A 12078-nucleotide genomic window follows, 5' to 3' on the forward strand; every position below is an offset into this window, starting at 1 on the left:
GCCATACAATAGAAAAAACAAAAATTTGCCACTGCAATTTAAATGTACAAAACAGAGTTGATTTTGCTTTGTATAAAAATTGAACAAAACAAAGCAAATGCAACTCTGTTCCAATTAAATATGATTTAAATTTCATCAAACTGATTAAGTACTATAGGTAGGACATTGGGCCTTACGAGGTTAAGAGCCTCTTTTAAACATACAATTGGGGCATTATCTATGAGAAGGGACCTTATTGTCGATGGCGCTTACGCCGCACAGCGTCGCGCGGCATTGTATTTATATCGGGGCATCGTTAATAATGGCGTAAGCGCCATCGACAATAAGGTCCCTTTTCATAGATAACGTCATAATTATTTTTAAATAGTATAATTCAGTTCGTTTATACGTATAAAACACAGCTTGAGTAATCAGGATCGGTGCTTTGATAATTATTTGTATAATTTCATGGTAATTACCTGCGCAGACTCCGCGGGCGCCAACGTAGTGAGCGTGAGCGTGTTGTGCCGCGCGTACGACGTCCGCACGACCTGCAAACATACATACTTACATGTGTATACAACATGCCTGAACAGTTTGCCGGGAGACCAGAGGGCCTAGCCAAGCTGACTATCGTTTGCGCTACGACAACTAAACGCTTTCTATCGCGCTAATGTGAAAGAGTTAGTGTAAGCTTATGGCCTGAGTGGACGCTCGAAGCGGAGCGTTCGGCGGGGCGTGCAGCGTGGCGTCGGGCTCACAAGTAATTTGAGCGGCGTGCACTAAGGCCGCTCCTATACGCTTGCATTTGTTTAACATGCACGCCGCACGCCCCGCCCCGCTGCACGCCCAACTCGTGCGTCCACTCAGGCCTTACACTTACATTAGCCGGAGATAGCTAGCTACGGAAATAGGTATGCAATTTATAGAGCATCGAAATCCCTATAGTTAGTGTGCCATACTATCATTATTAATTAATCCGGGTGCCTGACAGCTGTTCAGCGGTGGGTGTGACAGTGGTAGGGCAACAAAGGGTTTGTAAAATCAATTGAAGGTGTGCAATTTATAGAGCTCTCAGTTTGGTGTGATATAATAGCTAATTATGTATTTAATTCAAATATAACAATGCCAGGCGTTTTATTTGGGGGAAAAGTAGTGCCAGGTGATGAAAGTACACAAACCACTTGAGCGCCTGCATGAAAACCACGAGCAAATTGCACCTGACTCTCACACCCACCGCTGAACTGCTGCCAGGCGCCCGGATTAATTAATAATGATAGTATGGCACACTAACCAGAGGGATTTCGTTGCTCTATAAATTGCATACCTATTTCAGTAGCTAGCTCTTAGACTATATGTGTATACAACGTGCCTAAACAGTTTGCCGGGAGACCAGAGGGCCTAGCCAAGCTGACAGTCGTTTCCGCTACGACAACTAAACGCTTTCTGTCTCTATCGCACTAATGGGAAAGAATAATAGAACGACAGATAGCGTTTCGTGACTGAATGAAAAAATCACATTCAAACACGACTTTGTTATGAAATAAAAGGATAAAAAGACTTCTACTACTTTTGAGACACCGCTGTAAGGTAAACGTACTAGTGCTCGACATGCTAATGCCCAATAGATGGCACCCTGCTGTCACCTCTATTGACAATGACTTAAGTTTCAAGATGACGTACTGGGACCGCGTCGAGCACCAGTACGCTTACCTTATTTGTTGTTTTTTTCCTCGATAAACCAGTTAGTTAGCTCCATTGGGCGGATTTGGCCTAACTATACTGCGTAAAATTTACGAATTAGAAAACCCCATAAAACTTTTAAGACATTTGTTTTATACATAAAATCAGTTCCCGTTACAATCAACACGCCACCAATAATCCAAAAAATCTAAATAACCTAAGCTCGGTTACACCAAGATTAGCTAATCCGCGATTAGGTCAGTTCTAATTTCTAAGCGGTTACCAGGCGCCCATACCTGCGAGGTGGTGGGCGTGATCTGTATGGGAAGCGTGCGGAGCTTCGTGCTGAGGTTCAGGGTGCGGGGGGGCGAGGTCTTGATCCGCGCCACCGTTGGGGGGGATGAGGTAATCTGGAATTTTATAAGTTAACATAATAATCAATTATCTCTATACTTGAGATGCCATAAATATTATAATCTTGAATTAAAAAAATAAATTACAAGTGGTGCCGTGACCAGGATTCTGGATTTTGTGTGTATAAAAATAAATTAACTTAAAAGGTTAATTTAATTGGCAGAACTCTTGAAATGAAGAGTTCTTCTATGTACGGTCGAAAGTATTAATTTAAGACCCATTTCGTACCTTGGCACATTGACAATCAATATGAAAGTCGCTAGAGAGTAGAGACCTCATACTATTGTCACTGTGATAGGTTGACAAGGTACAAAATGGATCATAAATTAAAACTTTCGACTGTACCTACGCCGGGTGTACAAGGGCGTTTTTTTTTTGTCCCCTACACTTTTTTTTTCAAATTTAGGATTTTTTATGTTATTTCTACTCAGAATCACGAGCTCTTTCTATCCTAATAGGAGAAAAAAAGTGTCCTAAGGTTTTTATTTCCATTCCGTCAGCATTTTTCATAGACTTTGTATGGCGGTCGCGAAATGGAAAGATCAAAAAATGTATGGAAAATTTGGGACACTTTTTCTCCTATTAGGATAGAAAGAGCTCGTGATTCTGAGTAGAAATAACATAAAAAAATCCCAAATTTGAAAAAAAAAAGTGTAGGCGACAACAAAAAAAACGCCCACAATCAAGTGTTAATATTTTAAAATTATACTTACACTTATAGGGATTCCCACTACTTGTCCATTGACTCGACCATCCCTTTCCATTTCTTCATTATCTGTAAAACAAAATTTAAAAAAAATAGCTACATTAGCTCTGCTACGGTGCAAAGTGGGAGTGTTTGAGTATAGAGTACCGTCAACCGGGGTGAATAGGTCAAGTAAATCATATTTTAAGTTTTGTCCCTATTCACCCCAATCATCCCTATTCGGGGTGCGGGGGTTGACGGTACTTTCATTTACTAGCGTGTGCACTGGTAATAATGTGGCAATTAATCGAAATGTTACAATGGACCAGGGGCCCGTTTCTCAAAAGCTTGTAACTTGTAATACAAGTGGAAGTCCCTTTCTAACAAAAGCTGTCCAAAAGTGACATCCGCTTGTATTACAAGTTACAAGCTTTTGAGAAACGGGCCCCAGTTAATATAATAAATACCAATGACGCCAGTTTAACTTACTGCCTTCTCTGTTTAGTTTTTATTTAATTTGAAGTATTAATAATTAATTTTGTGTAATTAATTATAGGTAGATATCTTTAGTTAATTTAGTAGGTATTAGTTCTGTTTTTTATATTTTTATGTTTATCAATAAAGAATTTACTTTTATTTTGTGTAATTTATAACTTACAATAGGTAGTAGTTTGTGTTACAATGGATCAAAATGATATATTTCCGTCAAGGGCGTACATTGAATCCTGCAATGGATTCTACAATAGAATTCCAAACGTAGTGAGGGATTCTAAAGTAAAATCCTGAGCGTAATGAGGGATTCAAGTGTTAACGCCCAAGACGAAATATTTTTGATACCGTGTGACACATACTGCTTTTCACATCAACTATGAGGAAAATAAAAAAATCTTAGTGTTGACACAATCTGATGCTTAAATAGATTATTTAAGCTAAACAAATAATGTGCAAAAACATGTAAAAATATGTAGTATGCTAGAACAGAAAAGTATTACTTTGATCCCTCCTAGCAGGGAGGAAAAAGCTCTTTTCCTAATAGGTGGTGTGAAAAGTTTATTTTCAAAAAACTATGCTATCCTATCCCGTCTTGAAAAACCTCGAATCTAAAAAAATCGAATCATCGAAAAAACTCGAAACAGGAAAATAACGGATGCACACTGCCGAAAATAATCTCGTCCGTTAGCTACCAGGCTCGCATAAACATAAAGCGTACCCGTGCTCCTCGGTCGCACCGTGGCGCGCACGGACACCTCCCGCTTCAACGCCGCGAGGCGCTGCTGCGCGGCGATCTTCTCGCGCGCCAGCCTCTCCATCTCGTGCTCGCATTCGCGCTCTTTGCGGCGGAGGACCTGCGAACAACGTACCAGGGTTACAGAACTGTCGGGGAGCTGTTGAGACAAGTAAAATGACTATTCGTAAACCTTATGGCAAGGATATAAAGGTCACCGGTCAGTTAAGAGTGTTGCTACTGTTGCTGTTATTACAACCGTAACGTCGTCGTTCAATAACATCGAACATAGTAAACAGATAAGAATATCGTAGTTGAGATTGCTATATAATAGGTGGTATTAAAATAATATTAAAAATGTATCATTTAATTTTTGACATCAAGAAGGCAACTTTAGCGTCGTCAACTAGTCGCACACAAAAACAGCTGGATCGGTTTGGATGAAAACTGGCGTACAGTACCTATAAATTGACGCCGCCATATTAAATGTTGATCATGATCAGCAACTTGATTGGCCAGATTGGCGTGTACCACCACCCTTAATAGGGTCATTGCGCTAGTTTCCGTCCATGCTCATGTTTTCGTCCACTTGACATATTAGCAAATAATATTTCTGATATTTAATTTGCTACTTGCGAAACATATTTTTTATGTAGATAGATATATTGTTTCGATATTAAGTATTGCAATAAGTCCAAATTTGTGCAGCAATGTAGGTTTATATTGAATTTTCATCAAGTGGACGAAACTAGAGCTGGACAAAAACTAACGCACCTACCCTATGTTACAATAATTTTATCCTCGGATAATAAAATCCCAAATCCTAACCTATGGCATAAACATTAAACACAGGTTTCAATTCAAATCAAACACAAATCTATTGATCATGGCCTGCCACAATATCAAGAAAAAAATGTCTAGGGCTTCTTATTTGAACAAGTTTTTTTGTTTAAATGAAGCATTGCCTTTCTAGGATTCATATCACGAAGAATTTAGGACTAAGTAATAAAAAGAAAGTTAGAACAATAGCTTGGGCAATGGCTTGTTTGAAACTTGCCTATCGTTGGACGGGGCTCATTGTTTAACATTTGAAATGAAACATTTTTTTGTCGAAACAAAATGTGCGAAAAGTTTTGTAAGTTGGCAACAATGGTGGAAGCCATATTCGAAAATTGAATTACAAAAGATGTAAGGCAATATGGGGTGCTCTGTGGCGAAAGTGGGAGTTATCGCGACCGTAGGGACCAGGGGAGCAGAAACGCGAGGGGGTAAGCCGGTTGCGGCCGGAACTTCACAGTTCACACTTACCAGAATCAGAATGTGCGTAAGTTTGGGACGGGGCGATTAGGATTATTGAACTATTGAACCCTGCTTATAATTCTAGAGAGTGAAATGACGGGTCTAAATGTTAAACATGGTTTAACCCTTTCCTTAGCAATTGTATATCTTACGAGACCGAGACAAGGTGTAACAAGGAAGGAAGGAGCAATTACGTGCCAATGGGTGCTCGAACGAGTACCATCACTCTCTTTAAATACCGCTATAGATCAATCGGCAGATAAACATGATCTGAACTGATGATTTTTGGCAACGATTAAAAAAGTTACACGTGTCAATGGTTAGACATTGAACTTACTAACAATTCGTAAACCTTATTTGTAAGGCCATACGGTCTACCTATGGTCAAATTAGTGCGAGTATAGTATGAATTATCTGAGATGAATTTTTCGGGCTCGAGCACTAATCTGTTAAACAATAGTTATTTGTACAACAAGTGATCAAAGTTTGATATTTCTTCGAGTGCTTATTTTGAGTCCCGTGCAAGCGAAAGATTCTATAATAGATTCACGAGCGTAGCGAGTGAATCTAATTTAGAATCTTGAGCTAATAGAATGGTAAAACGGGTTTGTTCACGTTACTTATGTAGGGTCTATTAGCAGTAAACAGGTGTAAGCACTGCATAAAGGAAACAATACCTTTTGTTTAATAGATTAGGGCCCGAGCCCGAAAAATTCATCTGAGATAATTCATAATATAACTATGCTGGGAAACCCGCACACGTTTCGGTTCGTGTTCGCATGCGTCGTATGTCGATGAAGGTCTGTTACCATTCATTTACTTTTTTAATTTATGATGGGAGGCCCTGGAATTTTGTAGAAGGTTCCGTAAGCTTTCGAACCAGATCAGAATTGATCGTTGTTTTATCGTTCTAACCTGGATATATCTAATCGCTGACGCCAATATCGACAAATTGGACGTCTTCTTGTCATCAGGGGTAGCAGGCAACTGCCGTTTGAGCAGCTCGAAGCACTCCTTAAAGTCTGTTATCATTAATTTACTTTTTTAATTTATGATGGGAGGCCCTGGAATTTTGTAGAACGTTCCGTAAGCTTTCGAACCAGATCAGAATTGATCGTTGTTTTATTGTTCTAACCTGGATATATCTAATCGCTGACGCCAATATCGACAAATTAGACGTCTTCTTGTCATCAGGGGTAGCAGGCAACTGCCGTTTGAGCAGCTCGAAGCACTCCTTAAAGTCTGTTATCATTAATTTACTTTTTTAATTTATGATGAGGCCCTGGAATTTTGTAGAAGGTTCCGTAAGCTTTCGAACCAGATCAGAATTGATCGTTGTTTTATCGTTCTAACCTGGATATATCTAATCGCTGACGCCAATATCGACAAATTGGACGTCTTCTTGTCATCAGGGGTAGCAGGCAACTGCCGTTTGAGCAGCTCGAAGCACTCCTTAAGGTGCGCCCGTCGGTTCTTCTCCAGCTTGTTGTGGACTTCTCTCGTGCCGGCGCGGGGGGCGCTGCCGCTGCCACTGCCGCTGCTGCTGCCGTTGCTGCCCACTGACGGGGGGGAGGGGATCTGGGGGGTCCTGGGGACAAGGAGAATCGTTTGAGAAAGAACAGGTGTCGCAGCAGAATGGTTTTCGCCAAAAGATCGTAGAGATTTTTATTACAAATTTTACACTAGTATACCTATGTTGGTATTTAGAATATGATTTGTTTTTATGTACATATTTTTATTTGATTCAAAGTTTGAGGACAAGTGATACGAGTATATTCAAATTACCTAGTACTGTCTACATGAAATACTGCTACTATGGGGCTATTCATAAATTACGCCATTTCAAAAGACATCGGATGGTAGCATGACGTAGGATGAAACGGGGTCATTCGAAACATGATTTTTGGATGAATTTAGGAGGGGGGGGGGGGTTCGCGGGGTCAAAAATAGATGACGTAATTTATGAACAGCCCCTATGTAGGTATTTACTAGTTAGAAAATGTAGGTAGGTACCTTTTTATCGATGTCTATAAACATTTTAAAGTTTTGGAAATAAAGGTTCCCCCGCTCGCCTTTAATTTTAATAACTGTTATGAAGTTAATAAATGTTTTTCATACAAATTAATTTAAACGTTTTTATTCAACAGTATCCATCATAACCTTTTACCCAAAACCATCTGGCCAAATATTCAAAGCGTATTCGCGAAACGAAAATGTCACTTTATTCACGTAGATATATGAATAACCAATCACAATCCAGATGAATCTCAAGGAAACTGATAACAGCAACCGTGTCTATGGAGTAATTAAATTTCAAATTACATTGTCACATTATACAGATGAATGATGCATGCGAACGCAAGGACTAGAAGCCGGTTCTGAATCAACAATTTGATATGGGTTTGATCGTATTTTGATATTAGGTCCTCCCGAAAAATCAGGAATCGTCTCAATAGGTATCTCTCGCACTTATTGATGCGCGTGAGATGGCTGATGACACGAGTCAAGGTCGTATCCCAATGAAATTTAAATTGTTAAAATAGAATCGGCCTCCAATCTCCTATCACTATCTAAAGCGTTGAATTATGTAGAAAACCGCACCGAGCGATATCTAATACTCGTGTCCATCCGTGTACCCGTACCCGTGTAACCATTACGCGTAACATTAACCAAACCTTGACAGCAATCGGGTGAAAAATAAAGCACATGGTATGGTACATACTGCAAAAAATTATCATTGTCACTGTTTCAATTCGTCGTCCCAATTGCATTTTTGAATTAAAGGACGTCCTAGATTTCTCACTGCATAAATTCAATGTAAGGCTGATTAATAGTAATGTGAAATGTAATGTGCTGTATTGCTCTGAATACCTAGTTTCAATTGACATTTCCATCTGAGGCAGTATAGTGAAATGATGGTTTGTCTTCTATTTTATAAGATTTAAATAAAAGGAGAATACCTCATCTCATCATAATAATCTGTAATAAATCATAAATAAATAAGTAAGAAAATAAGGAATGTATGTTAGTCGACTAGATATGTTTGCAACATAATACCACAATATCTGGGAGACCGAGCTTTGATCGGAAAACATATAAAAACTCATAAATGCGCGTTTTCCTAGAGATATTTAAGACCTTCGATTCGATTTTTCGCCCCCGAAAACCCCCATATAGTAAATTTCATCGAAATCATTAGAGCCGTTTCCGAGATCCCCAAAATATATATATGTATAAATAAATAAATGAACAAGAATAGCTCGTTTAAAGGTATTAGATTAGATATTACCACATATATTTCCTATAGAAGCATATGTTATCCATCTTCTAATCAGAATTATGGATTATATTAGCTCGAAGAAACTAATTACTTATATGTATTTTACACCGGGTACACGCAGACGTAATAATTAACAGGGTAAAGAAAATCGCATTCATGAGTGTTGATTTTAGTCGAGTATCCCAGATTTTATATTAATAGTACTATGAACGTGTAAATTGTTTACTATGACACATTACATAAGTGATGTAAGGCAGCGTTGGAATGAAAAAATAATAAAAATAGTTTCAACGGTAGTTACAGTTAATGATCTTGTCTAGAACTACTCTAGGAATCTACAGGCATGTTCTGATTTTAATAAGAGGTAATGAATTAGATATGGATCTGATCTGTCAGTGTCAACAGTGACATTTCTTCAACCAAAACTGTCACTTTAGACACTGACAGATCAGATCGTTATCTAATCCAGATCTAATTCATAACATGTTATTAAAATCAGAATACGCCTGTTAGTTGCAATGCGATAGGTGTTAGGAATGCTGAGGTATTTTTATACGGATTATGCGATCGATAACACAAACGCAATTCTTCCTGTTCGTGATTCCCATACAACATGGATTCCACACAACTGCAGTTTACTACATTCGTGATTCCACACAGTTGTTTTTTTTTTTAGATTCTTCCTATTATTTTTGGTACTAAATCACTAATAGTATTAGCTTGTATTTTATTATGCAATAGGCCCCTGAACGAAAATCTTTGGGATTTGGGAGCTTTTGGTCTATGGGTGCTTTTACGGTAAGTACTTAACAGTAATTATGATTTTTATTGATGTTAAACAATGTTAAAACAACTAAATCGTCAGGTGACAAACAAAACTCACTAAATACCACATAAAGTTCATAGCCATAGTGAACCGTATAAGTACTTATAATAAGGTTGATTTTTATTTAATTATTTTTTAGTAATTAGTGAGTTTTGGTTGTCCACTGACGAAATATCCATTAACTGAAGAAAAAATACAACGAAAATAAAGAGATCGAAGGGTTACTATTGGAAAACATATAACAAAAATCCACTTTTGAGGCCTGTAGAGGTGAATCGGCAAGATAAGAAGCAAAAGTTTTCCTATCCTCAACAAAAAGCGAGCATAACAAGAAAATGTTGGCCTATCCAACTCATTCAGACTGTCGGAACCGGCCGTCACGCCTAGCCGAGTCCCCCAGCTGTTTTGGACAGCGCCGGTACTAGGAGAACATACCCATGACTGGTGCTCGTTGTACGCGGCCTGGAATGTTCTTGTACGAAGTCAAGGAGGGGCGCGGGCGGCGCGGGGGCGGGGGCGGGAGCCGGCTCGAACACGAGCGCGGCGGCGGGCGCGGGGGTCACCGGCACCGGCGACGTCGGCCGCACCACGCCGTTGCTACGAGCCGTCACCGACAACCCTGTCACCACTCGCACCGACACCGGGGACTTCGGCTCCTCCTCTGTGAACAAATGAGACATCAACATCAGTTTTTATGTTAAAAAGTACCCATACTTATAAGCCAGTCTATGTATATTTTTATTACAATAATTACACGTAAAACAAAGACTAAACTTTACAAAAAGTCAGTTTGAAATTGTTTTGTGTCTGGCTGGACCCCCTCAACTGCGGCCGGCAGGTTGTCAAACCCGTGTCAGCCGCTCGTCGACGGCTGCAGTGCGAGGCGGCAAAGTACCAGGCGAGCATAACAAGGTTAGCGTTCAAAACAACCGAGCTAATGACATCTCGGCATCGGCGAGAGCGGGACAACGGTACGAGCGCAACACCATTACGTGGCGCGATAAGCGAAATGGAGCTTTAAACCCTAGGCTATTCATTACAAAATGTAGTGTAAGCGTGAAATCAGTCACGCTGCATTGGCGAGCTGGATGGGAGATAGCGCATAGCGTATTGAATGAAAGGGATAGATAAGGGGGCGTGTCGTTCGGCACGAGCTGACGTCAGTACATGTGGTTATGAGCGCGTGCCTGTGATTGACGTTCGTGTTGCCAAGGCGCGCCGAAAATCAGCTGCTAGCCAGAAAAAAGCGACCGCGCGTAAACGACCCGTCGATACGCTGCTAGTCTGCTACTTCACTGCGTAAACAAATCGATTAAGAACCGAATATACCTGTTACCGAATGTACCTAGGTACGAACTAAGTAGGTATGAGGATGACGTACGTAACGCCCCACTTTAGATAAGCTATTATAAAACACGACTTAGGTACCAACATATAAATATATTATGTTTACTTTAAAAACAAAACCCCAGGTAAGTACGTGTTCCGTGTGACCGTAAAAAGTATAGATAGGTACTCGTATTTTCGCGTACCAGGTGGCATTGATCGGGTTATATTCTGAAAAGTAACAGGTAAACTGCAAAATGAAAAAATATCTTATTTAGCCATTGAATTACTCTTCATTTAAAACTACTCGTTATTAAAGTGATACCTTTTATTTATTGTAACATTATGCAGCTTGTATTTTGATAAATAAAACAATAGACGAAAAGGACTGAACAGTTTATAGATCTAAAATTTTATTGCCCGTAGAATATTTAACAAATACAGAAGTTATTGACCGCTTTATTCAAGCATTAATAGTACGGAGTCAAGGTTTCTGACCTTACGACTTTGACGAACAGACTTTATAGAGCTTCAAAACAACATATCAACCTGAACAGTGAATACCCTAGCCATATCTACCATCTTTATTTAACGAAGGAATGACCCTTAACAGATAATTGAACAGAGCCTAGCTTTGTACAAAACTTGAGGTCGAAAGTATTGGCTTCAGGGCTTCAGGTAATTGGTACACGCACAGGGTACACGGGTGTCCTTTTGAGGCTTTTGATAGACTCGAATTGTATAGGTACTAAAATACACGGTGATTCTACTCGTGCCTTCTATAGAGATAATTCGATGGTCTATTGCAGCCTTTTCATGTGAGGTTAAGCTATTTAAATGCTCAATTTAAAAAAAAGTTAATAGCTTATGTGTGTGTCCCACTGCTGGGCAAAGGCCTCCCCTCTCCATTAGATCCAGTCCTCTCTGTGCTGAGCAAGATCCCGCAATCCCGAATCTTTAATCTGTAGTTTTTTTTGTTAATCTAGATCTAGATAATTTAACGTAATCTACTTTTACTTAAGGATACAAAAGATATTTAGTATAAAGCTGAGAAATTCAATTTATTCAATAGGTAATAAAGCAAACAAGATGGCTTCTAGAATTTACTTCTTCCAGTACTTGTTCTCGACATTTTCTTACGGTCCTTTACGTAAGTTTTTGTAAGTGCCGCGGTGGTAGGCTGTCGGCTCCAGACACCAGGGGAACAAAGCCGTAAAGATTACGCAACGAGGGTGAGGGCGGATGTGCGTCACGGCGCGTGGGTAGCATGGGGTTGGACACCTCCAGCAATACCGATAACTAATCTGAAAAACTCTTATGGTTACTCGTAGTCGGAAAAAGGAGCTGCACGAAGGTTGCAC

At 39.6% G+C, this 12078-nt stretch overlaps 1 protein-coding gene across 1 annotated transcript in view; it reads right to left on the bottom strand.

Annotated features, from left to right (window-relative positions):
• Window positions 1–12078, bottom strand: part of LOC134656999 (max-binding protein MNT-like) — a 38773-nt gene that overhangs the window by 15385 nt on the left and 11310 nt on the right. Inside the window, exons 2-7 of the mRNA XM_063512565.1 lie at window positions 9827–10052; window positions 6639–6873; window positions 3972–4107; window positions 2790–2851; window positions 1959–2072; window positions 459–530 (exon numbers count right to left, since the gene is read on the bottom strand). Coding sequence (XP_063368635.1) covers window positions 459–530; window positions 1959–2072; window positions 2790–2851; window positions 3972–4107; window positions 6639–6873; window positions 9827–10052 — 845 coding nt within the window. The remainder of the gene's footprint in view (window positions 1–458; window positions 531–1958; window positions 2073–2789; window positions 2852–3971; window positions 4108–6638; window positions 6874–9826; window positions 10053–12078) is intronic.

The sequence above is a fragment of the Cydia amplana genome, chromosome 19 (assembly GCF_948474715.1).
Source record: "Cydia amplana chromosome 19, ilCydAmpl1.1, whole genome shotgun sequence".
Taxonomy (NCBI): domain Eukaryota; kingdom Metazoa; phylum Arthropoda; class Insecta; order Lepidoptera; family Tortricidae; genus Cydia; species Cydia amplana.